The 18,791-nt window shown below is 40.2% G+C and overlaps 2 protein-coding genes across 7 annotated transcripts in view; one reads left to right on the forward strand and one right to left on the reverse strand.

Moving 5' to 3' along the window:
* The window catches only part of RpL19 (ribosomal protein L19), a 249,838-nt gene that overhangs the window by 14,972 nt on the left and 216,075 nt on the right, over window positions 1-18,791 (reverse strand). The window lies entirely within an intron of this gene.
* The window catches only part of LOC145306131 (putative arginine--tRNA ligase, mitochondrial), a 38,964-nt gene that overhangs the window by 3,230 nt on the left and 16,943 nt on the right, over window positions 1-18,791 (forward strand). For all 5 annotated transcript variants that reach the window (XR_013874899.1, XR_013874900.1, XR_013874901.1 and 2 more), the window contains exons 5-12: window positions 164-245; window positions 15,459-15,544; window positions 15,949-16,034; window positions 16,332-16,482; window positions 16,820-16,942; window positions 17,691-17,766; window positions 18,163-18,265; window positions 18,516-18,600. Coding sequence is in view for 1 of the 5 variants with exons in the window: in XM_080148095.1 (XP_080004221.1) it covers window positions 164-245; window positions 15,459-15,544; window positions 15,949-16,034; window positions 16,332-16,482; window positions 16,820-16,942; window positions 17,691-17,766; window positions 18,163-18,265; window positions 18,516-18,600 (792 nt within the window). In the remaining 4 variants the exon portion in view is untranslated. The remainder of the gene's footprint in view (window positions 1-163; window positions 246-15,458; window positions 15,545-15,948; window positions 16,035-16,331; window positions 16,483-16,819; window positions 16,943-17,690; window positions 17,767-18,162; window positions 18,266-18,515; window positions 18,601-18,791) is intronic.

The raw sequence follows: 18,791 nt of genomic DNA on the forward strand, positions 1-18,791 counted from the left end.
GTAAATTATAGGCTTTGTCTCTGGAGTGAGAGGATAGGTTATTTCACAAAAAAGTTTCCTTTTGGGAAGTAATTTTTCTTATGTTGTATCCGAATTCGACCCAAATATTGGGCGGATTGCCAACCCTAGTAATAGTATTAGTAACATCTCTTTTTATTTAAAGGTCTGGTGAAGGTAGAAAACCTGGAGAGATTTGTTTGAAACTTTTGATACCAACTGTGCAAGCTGGGCCTATTATTGGAAAGGTAAGAATAAGTTCTCAGAGAGGGGACATTGGACCTGAAATGATATTTTGCCCAAAGTTTTAAAAACAAATTCTTTAATTAGTTTGCTTAAAATCGTTGGGTACTTAAAAGTACATCTTGGTTATTTGTTATTAATAGTTAATTATCGCATTTAATTATAAACTTTCCACAGCTCAGATAGTAAAATGAAAATTATGAATTTATAGGTATTTGTTTTGTTTAACAAGGGTATCGTATTATATAAAGGGGGGGGGGTTTTTAATGCAACCATCTCGTAATCAGTGATTAAATGGCACTTAGAATTCGAATTTCGATCTGAAATTTTGCATGAGTAATCCTTGGTAGGTCTATTTTCCCTAAATCGAACAAAAAGTTGGAAAAGTAACGGCTGGCGGCTGGCAGCTCAGCCGTTTAGCCGTTTTTTGCCTATTTTCAGGGCAAATTCATCATTAATTACGTAGGAATCAACTTTTAAAAACATATTTTGGGTTTAATTCATGGTAAATGATAGCAATAATCATTTTTAAAATTTCTAGTACCAGCTGCTAAACGGCTAGAACCGGCTGAAAACGGCTGGGAGCTGCCAAGAGTATAAAGGGTAGATATGGGTTGTGACGTATCTAGGGGTAGGTTTTTATGGCTGCTGAGCTCAAAAATACTACCAAAAATAGTGGCGGCCCATCCATATGGCAGCTGGGTAACAGCTGCAGCTCAGCTGGGAGCGGCAAATAGTAGAATGAGTAGATAGGGCTTGTGACGTGTCTAGGGGTAGGTTTTTAAGGGTGCTGAGCTAAAAAATACTACCAAAAATAGTGGCGGTCCATTCATATGGCAGCTGGGTAACAGCTGCAGCTCAGCTGGGAGCGGCCAAGAGTAGAATGAGTAGATAGGGCTTGTGACGTGTCTAGGGGTAGGTTTTTATGGGTGCTAAGCCCAAAAATACTACCAAAAATAGTGGCGGCCCATCCATATGGCGGCTGGGTAACAGCTGCAGGTCAGCTGGGAGCGGCCAAGAGTAGAATGAGTAGATAGAGATTGTGACGTGTCTAGGGGTAGGTTTTTATTGGTGCTGAGCTCAAAAATACTACCAAAAATAGTGGCGGCCCATCCATATGGCAGCTGGGTAACAGCTGCAGTTCAGCTGGGAGCGGCAAAGAGTAGAAAGAGTAGATAAGGATTGTAACGTGTCTATGGGTAGGTTTTTATGGGTGCTAAGCTAAAAAAAAACTACCAAAATAGTGGCGGCCATCCATATGGCAGCCGGGTAACAGCTGCAGCTCAGCTGGGAGTGGCCAAAGGTAGAATGAGTGTCAAGTGGTTATCCGTTCGGTCCATTTGATGTCAATTAATACCAAGTTCATGAACAAAGGGGTTTACCTTGTTCTTATGACCAGGTTGTCACACAAATGATCCTTCAGCCATTAGCTCTCCAACTATGGTATGGGGAGGGCGTCTACACGGAAATGGTATTTTATCTGTAAGTAGTTTAGGCTGTTGTTTAGGGGATCTTGATGATATCACCTAAATGTATTTCAATTATTTGGGTGAAAATCATAAGAAACCTAAATTTGAGAGTGACATGTCGAACGAAGAGTGGCCCTAAGTAAACAGACATAAAGCCACCTCTACCAGTTAGTGGGACTAGTCACAGGGTATACTTTAAATACAATACAATATGATTTATTGGTGTACCTGTAGATTATCCAGTACACCAATTTACAATGAGTAAGGGACAACAGGCATTATATTAGTTGTCTGAAAAGAAAAAGGGGTTTGAAATGTTTTTAAAACAGACAACGAATACAATAGCCAATCGTCCAGGACAGCTCTCAACCATGTATTTCTCGTTCAACCTAAACATGCTTTCATTAGAATAGCACACTCCCGGCAAAAAAAGAAAATACATGGTTGCAGTCTGGCAATACATGGGGTTAGTATTAGGGTGGGTCAATTTTGAAATTGGAATGTGGTTCAGCAAACATAAAAATCATTGAGACTTGACCCACTCTAGTAAGTACATTATTCTACTTTATTTTTGAACTCACATGTTTAAAGCGTTTTTTTATTTTTGTGCACTTTCGAAGAAATGTTTATGAGAAAGGGGAAAAAAAAAAAAAAAAGTGTTATACCAAATATCTCAGGATAATCTTCTGCAGATTCATGTTATTTTGGGGTGTGTATGCAAAAGTGGTGGTTGTCATTATAGTGTTTTCTTTCTGATCTTCTGAAACACGGTAAAATCAAGTTAATGGTTTTTGGAGTTGCTCAGCCTGGGAACATCATAAAATAATTTTTTCTATCTTCTACATGTATTCTGCTTGGATCTAGTTCTGGCTTCGGCTTTTCTCATCATTTTCCATTTTTCATGGAGCTTAGTAGTCCCAGCAGTTCTACACTGGATGAGATATTCCAGTGCATAAAAATCATTGTTTCTGCAATATCTAGGGAGTCTGGCTTCATATGAGTTGTTTCGCATCCTCTCTGCTAGGCCATCAAGAGGTATCTCACGGTCATCACCATATTCATCAGTTCCAATGTATTCATATAGCACCTTGTTGCAGTAATCATTGAATTTGTCACTGAACTGTGGATATTTGACTGCGGGCAGGGAGTATTGAATTTCTGTCTCACTATTATGATCATCATTGTCAGAATCACTGAAATAGACAATTTCAGATTCAATGTAAGGGTCACTTCGGTTATTCCTGTTGCTGCTATCATGGTTGATTAGCTGAGTCTCATGGCGGGGACTTGGACCAGGTTTGGAGTGCCTATGGTCAACAGTTGCATCAGGGTTATCATATTTCTTTGGCTTCTTCTGCAAGCCATAAGATTTAAGAGTAGGCATTGACTTGTGTTTGCAGTCTGGACACTTTTTGTTTCGGCAGAAGAGCTTTTTGATGTTGAATTTGGGAACAGCATCAATTTGTCTTTGAAAGTTTTGTTCTGACAGACTTTTGTATCTAGCCCTTTCAACCTGGAAATTGAAGTCTAGCGCTTCCAGATAAAGCTCTAATGTGTCCTTTCTTAAAGATAATTCCTCAACCCTTATTTTTTCCAGGACCAACAATTGATGTCTGCGTGCGCTGACATGGTCAGGACCCACTAGTTCTCGAATCAGGTCAATGTTTCTAGCCTCTTGGTGAAGATGTTCCAGTTTGTTGTGGGCATCGTTTTCATAAAGCTTGTCTGGAGACTTCAGGTCCACTAGAGAGAGTTCACTGGTGATGTTCATATTGCTCAGCTTGTCCTTGGCAAGGCATTTAAGCTTGTGATGCTTAATGATCTGCTCCCTGTAGTAATGTGTTGATGAACAGTTGGTACCTTTACTAGCCCATTGTGGAGTTGGGATTTGTTCCTCTTCCCCAGGTCTGAGGCTTTCACCAGATGGATCATGACAATCCAGTCTCTGCTTCTTCTCAGATATCTCACTCTCAAGTCGTACACAGCAATTTTCAAGAAATTCCTTGCGGTCTTGAATGAAGTTTTCTTCTTCCATGAAAAATACATTATCAGGGCTAACTATACGATTGTACAGCTCCTTGTCCATCATTTTTTCGCTGCCCAGACGACGTCTTGGGTCTTGCCTATGCTCATGACCCTCTGGCTGATCAGTGCTTCTTCTTTTGAGAGGGCCCATCTGCATTTCTTCTGGGATACTGTTGGATATCAGTCTTCTATTAGTATCAGAATTCATCCTAGAAGTAATTTTTGGGGGTTAATAGAAAGTGCATATTTTTTTTTTTTTTTTTTTTTTTTTTTTTTTTTTTTTTTTACGCTTATGTGAGAATTTTGAATTCCGGCCGTTTGAGAAATTTACAATAAGATATAAGCATGCAATCATATACTACATTTAACTAATAAAATCCCGAGTCTTTGTACTGGACGATGATGACGCAGCGTATGTGAGGGAAATCGGGTCTTGGTACTTACTACAAGAGAGCTTACAACTATGTCATAGCAAGTAGTAGGTGTAGCAGGATGATGTAAGTGATGAAGTGTGTGCTACAATTGTGCAATGGATTCCACCATAGCATGTAGAGACTGATCTGAACTACCATATGTATTCTAACAAAGGAATCCAGTTTGTACCAAGTAAAGTGAAAATATCACCGTTAGGTACAAACATTAGGATCTATTTTGTCAAAATTTCAGATGTCAGGTAACATAAATTTGGAAGTGTTAGGTTTAATTTGGATTGTATTCTACACTTACGCATATAGTTTACACCATAGCATGTAGTGATGGATATGATCTGAACAATTATATGTATACTAACAAATAATCCTGTTTGTACCAAGTAAAGTGAAAAAATCACCGTTAGGTACAAACATTAGGATAAATTTTGTCAGAATTACAAATAATGCCATGTTGGGTAGGTTTGATGCAGTAGAATCAATTCTGTACAATGTAGTCAGTAGGATTAAAAATGAGACAGCACAGATAGGTTAAACCTTGTCTGTTGTCTGGATGACCTAGTAATGGTCATAATAAAAAGCAGCATTTGCTTTAACCGAAGCAACCTTGAGCTGATCCACCAATGACAGCTCATCTTCTGAGAAGAGAATGGCTATGTGCCGGACACTTCTCCTGGTCTCATGAAAATTCTCTTTCCAGTGCTTCCGCCATCGAATAATGACTTGTCGGATAACACCATCTTCTGACATAATCAACTCAGAGATCTGACCTAGACGCCAGAGTTGGTCCCCAATCATTTCGTCAGGGGCCCGGAGGAATACTACAATGTCTCCTTCTTTGGGTTGGGGCCCTGTCTTTCCAAATTTCTTGGGTTTAGGGATATAGTCTGGCAGACGTTCGTATAGCCAAACTTGCCACCATGATTGGTATAACCTCTCCATTTGTTCCAGTAGCTGAGATGGTTGCGCAATTCTGATCGGGCCAGTTGGGGCTCGCCTGTTGTTTCTGCCATGAATCAGCCTGTTAGGCGTAATTAAATCTGCATGACCGATTTCTTCTGTTCTACTCACAGTGCAGATAGGCATGTTGTTGATCTCATTTGCAATGTATGAAAATGCTGTTTCATATGACATTACATCAAGCTTGAGACCATTAAAGCTGGCATTGAAGAGAGCTTTGATCTCCTTGATAGATCTCTCTACACAGCCCTGGTAATTGTGAGCAGCAGTTGGACCAACTTCAAATTCTATGCTGCAATTTTTTCCATTAAGAGTCCTTGTTATGTCAGCCATTGAAAACTCAGATTTGGAGACACCTTTGATGAGCTGAGCTCCAGGGTCGATATAGACCTTTTTGGGGATACAATACCTATGTGTGAATCGTTGCAGAGCTTGAATAAAAGCATCAGTGTTGTATTTTGTCATTGCAAAACACGCTGTTGCTGCAGATGCTGTGTCTCTGCATACTAGTCCCCACACCTTCACTGTTGATCTGTGATTGTGTTCACACTGAGCAAGGAATGGCCCCATCAGATCAAGTTGACAGTAATAGAAAGGTGGGGCAATGGTGAGTCTGTTCTTGTGAATAGGACCCATCTCTGCTTCCAGTAGTTGTGCTTTGAACTTGCGGCAGCTGGGGCATGCTGTTCTGATCTCTTTGGCAAGGTCCCTACCATTGAGAATAAATGCTATGTGTCTTGACTCTAGCAGTGTGGCATTGACGTTTCTGTGAAGCGCCAAATCTTCGTGTGCATGGAGCATAATTGAGTATGCTATCCTACTGTGGCGGTCTATGATTGGCCGTACAAAATGTAGTGGTGAAAGGTCAGGCATAATACTATCAACATCTTCTATGATTGTCCCTTCAACAATTCGCCCATTGTATTTCATGATGCCATTGTCCATGATGAAGCTACTGCCGTAGGCTTTTGGTGGGGTAAACTTCTGTACCTCTTTAGTTGCAAGTTGGAAATAATACCTTTCAGCCAGTTTGATTTCATCATCTGAGAGGGTGATGGTTCTTATTCCTGGTTGCAATGTGTTGGATTGCTTAGCAGTTCTGAACAGTTTGAAGTTAAAGAAGCAGAACTTTCTGACTATAGCCATAACCCGAAGAGCTATCGGCCAGGATCGTTGACATGGGTCAAACAGATATTTAGAGAAATCTGTTATTTCCACTGATTTTTCTCTAGGAGTTCGTGTGTCCAGGTGAAGCAGTCTGACCTCCTGTGCAATAGCCTGTTTAGCTTCCATAGATAGTTGGAGCTGCTGGACTGTTTGAACTGGCATATCTTCATAAGATAGATACATCCAGCTTTTTCCATTTTGCCACTCTGATCCAGTAGATATATCAGCAGCTGAAGCAAGAAACCTGGTGCCAAGATCAGCAATGTTGTTATCAGACTCTAAATGACGCCATTGTTCTGGTGAGGAGAATCTGCGTATTTCAATAACACAACTCCGTACTCCAATTGTTAGGGGTCTGGCATCTTGGTGAATCCAGGAGAGCACTACAGTAGAGTCTGTAAAGTAAGTAATCTTGTCCACTTTTGACTTGAGATTCTTAGCAACAGTATTAGCCAGGATAACACCTGCAACTGCTGCTCGAAGCTCTGCTCTAGGAATAGTACTGCCTGTGACTATTTTAGACTTAGCTGCTGCTAGTCGCACAGTAACTTTACCATCTGGGTATGAAGATCTAACATGAACACATACTATAGCCATATTCTGGCTGGCATCAACAGACACTAGCAAGTCAACTTTCTGCAGTGAGCCATGGGGTACTACAGATCGAGGGAAGGTGACTGCTGCAAGAGATTGCATTAGTTCTATGTTTGTTACCCATGTTGGCAACAGATTGGCCGGAAGGCCATCATCCCACCCAGTTGAGTGTGTTAAGAGGTCATGGTAGTCTGCTTTGAACTTTGCAGTTACCGGAGTACATAGTCCTAATGGATCCCAATTTGACGCCACTTTTGATAGGATTATCCTTTTTGTGAAGTTGGGTGTCAATGCCTCCTCTATGTCTCCTTCAACAGGTGGGGGTCTTTTACCTCTCTTGACTTTACCAAAGAACAGGGTTTTTATGTCAAGACTTAAAGTGTCAGCTAAGGGTGCCCAGCAGTATCCAAGGTAGCTGACATTGGTACCATCTTTAGAAACAGTGTCTTCTGGGATTGCTTCTGAGTGAATGAAACTTTTCACATTCATACCAGCTAAATCAAGTGTGAATTTAACTCCTGTAACAAGCTTGTTTAGCTGTTCAGCTGAGTCTGCTGAGTCTGATGCATCATCAACATACGTTTTAGATTTGAGAACTCCAGCACCATCAGCATGTTCTGGGTAATTGTCAATGACATATTGTGCAACTTGCTCAAGACCTTCAGCTGTCTGATTGCCTGATGGTTTAACACCATATATGATGGTACGCATCACTCTTGTTCTGATAGGATTAGCAGGGTCAAGGTTGTCGACCCATAGGTATTTGTGCCAACGATAATCAGCTGGCACAAGTTTGATTTGGTTGTATGCCATTCGGATATCACAGGCAAATGCAAATGGTCCAGCTCTGAAGTTTAAGTCAAGAGATAAGATCTTTTCAAGCTTGTTGACTCCTTTGGCCAGTACATCATTAAGGCTCTTTCCTGTGGGAGTAGTTGCTGATGCATCAAAAACAACTCTGACAGGTGTTGAGAGTGATCCTTCCTTAGTCACAAATCTCCATGGAAGGTAGTATTCTCCTGGCAGGCTATCCATTAGTGACTTCTCCTCTGGGGTTAAATCTTCTATGTTGCATGAGTAGCCATTGTTCGCAAGCTTATCATGAGATTCAAGGACTTGCCGTTTGGTTTCTGGATCTTTTAGAAGTTTACGCAGCTGGGATTCCAGGACCTTCTTTGCTCTGTTCCTGTTTGATTGCAGCTCCTTCACTGGGTCGGCAATAAAGGGGAGTGAGGCTACAATTAGCTTTTCATTTGGTTTAAAAGTGACAGACTTCTTAATAAGGAGCTGCTCAGCTTCCTCTTTAAGTGATGTGGCTTCAAGAATATCACCCTTTTTGCAGTCTCCGCATACACGGCAGCCCATGCAGCGGTAAGGAGCTTGGGTGCCAATATCTTCAGTCTCAAAGTATTTTCTTTCCTGGCGCTTGACATGCTGAGTGTCTAAGGTGTAAGAGCTAGCATCAATTGTAACATCTTTAGCTTCATCGTCCATATTGATTGGTTGAATGAGATTTACATTATGCTTCTGTTTGATCTCTGCACACCAGTTTTTTCCACTGTTAAAAAGCGATTCAGTAGATGAACGGTAGGCAGAGAGTTCATTGGTGAAGAAGATAGCTGCACCAACAAAATTTACAGCTTCAGCTGCCCGTGCCCATGCTTTATGCGGGCCACCTAAAACTCCTGTATGACCATTAATGCCTTTGACAGGGCTTCTGTATAGTGACAGTCCACAGGGTAGGGAGCATATTCGCATTGGGAATAAGTAATTTTACTTGATTCCCAGAATAATATCAACTTGTCTGCCACCAATAACATCTGGCACTGTTGGTAAGAGTTCATGTCCTTTGTAGTGATTGATAAGATCATTATATGGTTCCTGCAGATCCCATATTGGAAATGGAGCTGTAAGTGTGTCCATTTTTGCAGCAATGACTGTTGCTGACACGGAGCTGTCATCCAGAGGTAATTTGAACTTGTCACTGCCATAGGGAAGATGAATAACTTTACCGCCAGCCACATTCATGATTGTAGGGCCAGGGCGATGTTCTGTTGCATTAAGCCTTGCAGCAGCTGATGCTGATACTGCTGCTGTGCCACATCCACTATCATAAAAGACCAAAATCGGATTACCCATAGGATCAGGAATATTTTGACACATGAAAATTCCAGGTGCTCCTACATCTGGGATAGTATCAGGTTCAGGAACTTCAATGCTATCCTCTTGCATTTGCAGGCTCATTGTTATGCTATCCATGAATAGTAAGTCTCCTGTAGGCAGCTGAATGTCTTCTGGTAGTGAATCACGAAACTCTGTCAGATATTTCTTATTTGACTCTGCATGGTTCACACATGCAAGAATATGCCTTTGCATTCTGTGTGCTTGCATGTATTGGCAGCTATCAGTCTGGCAGTAGAAAGTGGTTCGGCAGTTGTTTTTATGGTGGGTCCACCATTCCTCCAGGTTGTCAAAATCTACATTAGTATCTGATCTAAGGCATCTGTGACATGTATTAGTTTTACCATGGAGCTTACGTCTGTCTTTAGGTGTTGCTGAAATGTAATTTGGGCACTGGTACAGAAATGTATGCTGGGACTGACATAACACACAGTCTGTTAACACTGGTTTTGAAGCTGAACCATTGTACGTAAGGAGGGGAATAACTGTTCTGTTTGATTTATCCATTGTTCTACTCATGGATTGTTGATGTTGTAGGGTATGTTCTTCCGTATTAGTGTATGTGTGAGAGGGTCCAGTGTTCTGGTTTTGCCTGCCACGGCTCTGTCGCTGGTTAGCACTACTACTGTTACTGTTTGAACTGTTAGTGTTGGAGACGAGAGGCTGAGTTTGCTGGGCAGCTCCTTCTTGCTGAGTGAGCTGGTATTGCAGCTGCCTAAGCTCTTTGTCTAGAAATGTTAGCAGCTCCTCATAACAGTATTTACCATCCTCTTCTCCTGTTGCATCTGCACTTTCCAAGAACTTTTCTGACATTTTCTTGAAGTAATCTCCCTTTAGTAGGTTGAGAACAGAATTGGCGATGTCTGTCTTTCCATAATACAATGCATGCTCAGCATTATTTTCCCTAGCAAATTCCTGGGTATCAGCTAGAAGTGATCTCAATTTCACCATCCATGTTATTTGCTGCTCCCAGCTGAATTTAGGACAGGTACCTAGTTCCATAATTTTTGCTTTCCGCTTAGCTATAATGCCAGCTTTACTGCCATAGTGAAATGTTAGTTGCTTCAGGCATCCAGGTATAGATTTCTCAGCTGAGCATAACATCTGTGCATTGCCTTGGAGACATTTTTCTTTAAGAATTTCAAGAGCCTCGATTTCAGCAATAGATGGCATTGAATCAACATAGATTTGAAATTTCTTTTTAAATGTAAATAGATCAAATTTGTCTTCTTTGGCTCCTGAGAAATGGGGGATAGGGATGTTTGCTGACCTTTGAGATTGAATGTAACCAGCTGTAGGTACTCCAAAGTGATTTCTGAGTGTTTTGATAAATGACTCAGCTTTTGACATTTCTAGTTCCAGCATTATTGATTCAGCATCTAGTGTCTTTGCAGCATCTTCCATATCCACGCACATAGCATCTTCACAAAGTGACCTTGCTTTGAGCAGTGTGCGCTGACCTTCATCTAAAAGCTCTTTGAATTGTCCACTAATCTTGTTGAATTGGCCAAGTTGATTGACCTCTTTCTCTTTAAGTTCTCCAAACTTTGAGCACAATTCATCCATTTCAACAAGCAGGGGTTCATACTTGATATTGACTCTTGCTTGTTTAACTCCCCGAGTTGTAGAGCTTATGCGGCTTGTTAGTTCTGTGCCAGCTGGCCTTGAGTCCTGTGCCAGCGCTGTTTCTACTGACACGTCTGAAGGTGCTGGGGTTGTCTGCTTCTCCCTTTCTCTTAGATGACCATTAATTATCTTTGATTTAGATCGCATTCTTATCCGGAGCTGGTTAGCTATCTCCCTTTTGGACTCGTTAAAGCGCTCATTTTCATGGTTAAGAAAATATGCGAGTGCTTGCTGCAGGCCTTTACGCTTCTCATTGAGTTCCTTCTCAACCTCTTCTAATCTAGCAGTTGTCCAAGCATCCAAATCTTCTACTATGTCTTCGCAATCCTCGTCAAACATCAGGCAGGTGTCACACACTGTTAAGAGCTTGGCTGCCTCTTCTGTCATGGTTGATGTCAGGAAGTCTTGAATGCCAGACAAGGAACTCACACTAATATTGTGAGTAGACGTAGATGCGTTGTGTGCGGAACCTGGTAGCTCGTCGTCTAATATGAGCTGGTTTCTGCTATTATTGGCAAAAACAATGTCTTCTTCCACCTGATTCTCCTCTGTAAAGAGTTGATCCAAAGCAGCTTCAATGATTGATCCCTGTTCTTGATAGGAAGATTTGGGAGAAAAGTTATCCCACACTAATTCTTGGGGGGGTAGCTCAAACACCTCAGTATTGTTGGGGGAAGTAGGGGTTTGTGGGGCTAGTTGATTGAGTTTGTTGGTAGAAAGTCGGCCACGAACATGTATTGGTGTTGAAGGTAAATGGGGGGCTTCTTGTGTTGAAGAGGGTGTGTGGAAACCACAGAATGGTGATAATGAGCGGCTTCTATTGGTGATTGGAGATGGTGACCTATCCACAGGTGTAGCAAGGATAAGGTCTCTCAGGGGGGTGGTTTGGGATGGGCTTGACCTGCGAGTTGACACAACAGGCTTAAGGTTACGTTTCACCGGCTGTGATCTTTTGATCTTACGTTTAGGAAGCTCAAAGGGTGTATGCAATGGTCTTTTTGTGCATATAACTCTTTTGGGTGTGAAACGAGCAGGTCTAGTGATTGCAGAATCTGATTGTGATCTAGTAGAGCGTGATGATACAGTTTCAGCAGTGATAATTTGCAGTATGCGGTTGGTTCTAGCACGAGTTAAAGCTCCCTCAGGTTTTGTGATAAATGCCTCCCTCATCGGGGGATAGGGTGAGAGTGTTCAGTGACAAGTGCTTGCCCTTGTAAGTACCAAGACACAATTATAGGGGTGTCTATTTGATTGTGTCAGGATGAAAGAACTAAATATTCTGAGAAAGGACTACAACTGCGTCATGTCCGCCCTAGTCAAAGGTTGAGTTGAAAAGAAAAGTAAGGAACTGAAGCTTCGCCTAGTCCCCTCTTTTTGGGAGAGTTCTATCTGGCTCAACTGGAAACTGACAGATCTCTTAAAGTACTGTATTGTTAAATTGTCTGTACTAATCAATATCTACTCGTTATTTCATCAATGTCAAGTGGTTATCCGTTCGGTCCATTTGATGTCAATTAATACCAAGTTCATGAACAAAGGGGTTTACCTTGTTCTTATGACCAGGTTGTCACACAAATGATCCTTCAGCCGTTAGCTCTCCAACTATGGTATGGGGAGGGCGTCTACACGGAAATGGTATTTTATCTGTAAGTAGTTTAGGCTGTTGTTTAGGGGATCTTGATGATATCACCTAAATGTATTTCAATTATTTGGGTGAAAATCATAAGAAACCTAAATTTGAGAGTGACATGTCGAACGAAGAGTGGCCCTAAGTAAACAGACATAAAGCCACCTCTACCAGTTAGTGGGACTAGTCACAGGGTATACTTTAAATACAATACAATATGATTTATTGGTGTACCTGTAGATTATCCAGTACACCAATTTACAATGAGTAAGGGACAACAGGCATTATATTAGTTGTCTGAAAAGAAAAAGGGGTTTGAAATGTTTTTAAAACAGACAACGAATACAATAGCCAATCGTCCAGGACAGCTCTCAACCATGTATTTCTCGTTCAACCTAAACATGCTTTCATTAGAATAGCACAATGAGAAGATAGGGCTTGTGATGTGTCTAGGGGTAGGTTTTTATGAATGCTGAGCTCAAAATTACTACTAAAAATAGTGGTGGTCTATCCATATGGTTGCTGGGTAACAGGGGTAGATCTGAGCTCAAAAATACTACCAAAAATAGTGGCGGACCATCCCTATTGCAGCTTGGTAACAGTTGCAGCTCAGCTGGGAGCAGTTAAGAATAAAATGAGTACATGGGGCTTGTGACGTGTCAAGGGGTAGGTTTTAATGGGTGCTAAGCTCAAAAAAAACTACCAAAAATAGTGGTGGCCCATCCATATGGTTGCTGGGTAACAGCTGCAGCTGTGCAGTAAACCGTTGTTTAAGACTCAGCTGTTAGCACTTTTTGGGACTATTAAAGGATAACCAAATAATGAATATTTCAGTATTGATTTAGTTGTTAAACAGCTGAAATTGGCTGAGAACAGTTATCAACAGATAAAAGTAAAAGTTTAAGACATAGGTAGCTTGTGATGTGTGGGGTAAATTTTTATAGGTGCCAAGCTTATTAATACTCCCCAAAAATAAAAAGGCCCATCCATATAGCATCAGGATAACGGCTGCTGCTCAGCTGTAGCTGTTACCCAGCGGCCATATGGATGGGCCTCCACTATTATTGGTAGTATTTTAGAGCTCAACACCCCCATAAAAAGTTAAAAACCTACCCCTAGAAATGTCACATGCTATATCTACAACATATACTTTTGGCTGTTGATAACTGTTTTCATAATTAAAAAATGTTACTAGTAATATGTCCATGAAATAAAGTTATAATGTTAATTAGGAGAAGTTTAATTCTACTGAAATAATAGGTATATTTTTTGATATTCTTCACACGTCACAAGCCCTATGTACTCATTTTACTCTTGGCTGCTCCCAGATGAGCTGCAGCTGTTACCAAGCTGCAATAGGGATGGACCGCCACTATTTTTGGTAGTATTTTTGAGCTCAGACCTACCCTTGTTACCCAGCAACCATATAGATGGACCACCACTATTTTAGGTAACATTTTTGAGCTCAGCACCCATAAAAACCTAACCCTAGACATGTCACAAGCCCTATGTACTCATTCTACTCTTGTTAGCTGAGCTGAAGCTGTTACCAGTTGCCATATGGATGAGCCGCCACTATTTTTGGAAGTATTTTTGAGCTCAGCAGCCATAAAAACCTACCCCTAGACACGTCACGAGCCATATCTACCCTTCATACTCTTAACAGCTCCCAGCCGTTTTCAGCCGGTTCTAGCTGTTTAGCAGCTGGTACTAGAAATTTTAAAAATAGTTATTGCTATCATTTACCATGAATTAAACCAAAAATAAGTTTTTAGGTAGCATAAAAACCTACCTCTAGACACATCACAAGCCCTATCTACTCATTCTACTCTACCTGCAGCTGTTACCCAGCTGCCATATCGATGGGCCGCCACTATTTTTGGTAGTATTTTTGAGCTTAGCACCAATAAAAACCTACCCCTAGACACGTCACAAGCCCTATCTACTCATTCTACTCTTGGCCGCTTCTAGCTGAGCAGCAGCTGTTACCCAGTTGCCATATGAATGGGCCGCAACTATTTTAGGTAGTATTTTTGAGCTAAGCACCCATAAAAACCTACCCCTAGACACGTCACAAGCCCTATCTACTCATTCTACTCTTAGCTGCTCCCAGCTGAGCTGCAGCTGTTACCCAGCTGTCATTAGAATAGGCCGCCACTATTTTTGGTAGTATTTTTGAGCTTAGCACCCATAAAAACTTACCCCTAGACACGTCACAAGCCCTATCTACTCAATCTACTCTTGGCCGCTCCCAGCTGAGCTGCAGCTGTTACCCAGCTGCCATATGGATGGGCGGCCACTATTTTGGGAAGTATTTTTGAGCTCAGCAGCCATAAAAACCTACCCCTAGACACGTCACAAGCCATATCTACCCTTCACACTCTTGGCAGCTCCCAGCCGTTTTCAGCCGGTTCTAGCCGTTTAGCAGCTGGTACTAGAAAGTTAAAAAATGGTTATTGCTATCATTTACCATGAATTAAACCAAAAATAAGTTTTTAAAAGTTGATTCCTACGTAATTAATGATGAATTTGCCCTGAAAATAGGCAAAAAACGGCTAAACGGCTGAGCTGCCAGCCGCCAGCCGCTACTTTTCCAACTTTTTGTTCGATTTAGGGAAAATAGACCTACCAAGGATTACTCATGCAAAATTTCAGATCGAAATTCGAATTCTAAGTGCCATTTAATCACTGATTACGAGATGGTTGCATTAAAACCCCCCCCCCCCCCTTAGTAAGCTATTGCAAAGGATCTCGCTAAACCACTGAACCGATATGGTTCTCCTATGCAATGAAGCTCTTTATAGGTCCTGAGATGGTGTTAAACTATTTTATTTATAATTAAGTCTGGGTTTGGTTTTAGGCTATTTTATTTATAATTATGTCTGGGTTTGGTTTTAGGCTATTTATTTTCCCTTCCATATCCCTGCGAATAGAGACCCTCTAGATGCAAGGGGCAAAGGCGCTAGCAGGGGTGTATATTCTACATGGGATCCCCTGCTCTGGGGGGGGGGGGGGAAATAAAATAAATTTTGTGCAGAATATACACCCCTGGGCGCTAGTGTAGAAATAATGAACAAAATCAAAAAATAACTCTTTAATTAGATGTTTTTCAATGATTTATTTTAATTATCTATGTTTTAGGGAGGAGAAAATATCAAAGATATGAGAAGTTCAAGTGGGGCAGAAATAAATTTCCACTCGGATCCCCTACCCGGTTCTACGGAAAGGTAAAACAGATTGAAACCTGCCATGGGATCTTAACTTCTTATATTTATGTAGACAATAAGTTATTTTTTTCATAAGGGCATATTGTTTTTACTACACCAATTTTTTTAATAGTGCTTTTTCGTCAATTGTATGTCTTGAATCACCGGAAAGCGGGATCCTTTTCTATAGACACACACACACACAAGACAAACAGACATCCTGTTACGTATCCTAATATAAAAGTAACAGGATGTGAATTTGTCTGTCTTTGCCGAAGGATCTCACTATCCGCTGAAGGCACATTACAATTTTGCTTATCATAGTTCCTTGAATGGTTTTTAACTTTTTGGGGTGAGGGTACCACCACCCTTGATGACCCCCTAAAAAGTTTAAAACTTTTATAATAGTTTTTGTTTTTATTTAGAGAGTTTAGTATGTGTGGGACAAGGGAACAAGTTACCAAATGTATCTTCAGTGTTGTCAGCATTTTGTTGGAAAATCCACCTAAAGGTTCTATTAATTTTAACTAACTGCTGCACCTCAAATATTTAAGGGCTTCGTGAAAAGGAAGAGTAGGGGGGTGAAATATAGCATAAAACCAATTAAAAACTTTAATGTAAAGATTAAAGTTTCCCTGAATTCCTGAGCTGTATTACTTTGTTAAGTGTCCAAATGTTTCAACCACTAATTGTAATCTACAGAAATGGTCATTTTGTGTATCATCACTGTGTACTTACATCAAGTTATGGCCCATTGTCTTACCCTTTTATATCTGTAACTTAGTATTATGTTTTGTTTGTTTATAAGGCGGAAACGTGCGGCTGTACCAGCCAATGGTGGAACGTGACCGCGACACCATGCGGGACAGAGATAGGGACAGGATGATGCGGGAGGAGCGGATGCGGCCAGTTTGGTCATCTAGCTACAGAGACTCTTCCAGCAGTTCGCGGGATAGAAGGTTTGAGATTTTTTTCCAGTATGGCGTTGAAACCGCGGTTTAATATCCGCTGGATTAGAACCGGCTCTCAACCATACTGAAAATTCGTTTTACAGGCAATTTTAAATCATAAAATTACGGAAAGATGTCTACAATACGATGTTGTTAATAACTTTTTGTAATAAAGATATATTTAAATTGGCATTAAACATGTATTCGCTGGTTTACAATTAGGTATATATTTTACCTACAGCCTTTAGTTTTTTATTTGCTTAAGGTTAAAAATACCTTTTTCTAGTGTCTTATTTTTTAGGGCCCCTGGTTAATATTATTTTATCAATTCTTTACATTTATCTAGGAGCAGAAGGGATGAAACACCCCCGCGCTGGGGAAGTAGTAGTATGGGAGGGGGTGGTGCCACTCCCGCTTTCAACATTCTCATGGATTTTGCCAGGAGCCACAGTGGTTCTAGAAATTCAGGGTAAGAATTCCTAATACTTTAATAAAAATAACAGAATGTCTGTCTATCAATGTTTTTTGTTTATGCACGGAAAAGATCTCTTCAGCGGCTTCAGAAATCACAAATTGCACATATTTTTGGTATAACCTACTAAAAAACAGTGAGGTTCAAGTTAATTATCTTATGAGTAAAATATTTTTGTTATTTATTAGTTAGTTTTTTTTTGTCTGAAGCTTACATTTCAAAATCTACTTAACTGCTTCAGTTCTTTTTAGGGAAGCTTAACATTATTCTCGGGATGGTTTTATTTTAAGATTTACGTTTTCCGTTGGTTTTAGTAGGTATATTTTTTTAGTTTCTGATCTTTTTCTTTAAAAAGTGAAACTAGAGTTCCTAAATGCTATTGTCGAAGTCGCTAGTAAATATACTACAAAAAAAATAATATTAATGACCGCAGCTTCAAGTGCCTTGTCTCGTTAAATACACTTTGTTGATTTAAATAATGAATAGTTATTTATCTCATCGTATTATAAACAGATTTCCGCGGATATTAAAATTAAAAATTATAAAACTAATGCCATTTTTATCAGGGGCCGAAGGTCCGGTCAAACAAATGCAGTATTAATTTTAGTTATAATTTTTTTTAATGTTCGTTGAAAATTGTCTGGAATACGATGCTATATTAATTTTTCAATATGGCTGAGAACTGGTTCTAATCAATCGGATATTATTGGTTTCGAAGACACACTGGAAAGTTATTTTTTTTCAGTGGAAGATCGTCTCGCGACTCTAAATATGAGATGTATGTCAACAACGATCAAGTTGGGGCTGTTATTGGAAGAAAGGTAAGATCTATAATAGATATATCGATATTTTTATCCCTTTACTCCATTCAATCCTCTACTACTAGATGATTGAATTGACCAATAAATGAGTTCCATGTTAGCAGCCTAAATTGACAAACTTTTTATCCTGTCATAATCTCCGCGTTTGTACGGATTGGTAATTTATGCACATTAAAATTGTCCTCTTTATATAAAACTTTGAACGACGGTTCTTGAAACTAGAATCTAGAAAGCGTACTGAAATGGCCATATTATATGTCCGAAATGAACGTTAAATTTTGGAATATTTTGAAATAATATTGTTACATGTTTAATGATGATTCCTATAACAATTTCGGTCCCACAGTTGAAGGCAAATGAATTGCGTTATAGTTACTTAACAAAGTAATATTCTAGGGATCTAAAATCAACGAAATTCGTCAACTTTCTGGAGCTTTTATCAACGTGCGCGAGATGTCGAGCAGATCTTCAAGCGACCCAGATAGAGAAAGAGTTATAGGTACGTATCTATAATACAAAGAAGAATGATGTCTGTCTGTCCGTCTGTCCGTCTGAAGCTTAAGATCTCGGTAACCACTGAACCGATTGGATTCTACTCTTCAGGGAATATACCTACTGGTGGATTTAGGTTATTTTCTTGGGTGGGACACCCCCAACCCCCCAAAAAACAAAAAAAAATCCCCCTGCCCCAATTTTTTAAAAAGAATTTTTTTCGCATTCTAGTCTTTGATGATGATTTTATTTTCTAGAAATTTCTGGAAGCCAAGAGCAGGTTGCTCTGGCCAAGAGTCTTATTAATGTGGCCATAGAGCTGGGAGATACGGATAGAGACAGGTATGGCAAGTATGGCTTCGAAACCGACTATTATCCGCTGGATTAAAACCGGTTGTCAGTCATACTTACTAATTTGGCGATAGAGCTGGGAGATTACCCAATATTTTACAAGGATATATCAATGAAGATAAGTTTTTCCTGTATGGATTCGAAACTTACTATTATTCGTTGGATTAAAAATGGTTCTGAGC

Source organism: Acartia tonsa, chromosome 14, assembly GCF_053477335.1.
Source record: "Acartia tonsa isolate MP-2025a chromosome 14, ASM5347733v1, whole genome shotgun sequence".
NCBI lineage: Eukaryota > Metazoa > Arthropoda > Copepoda > Calanoida > Acartiidae > Acartia > Acartia tonsa.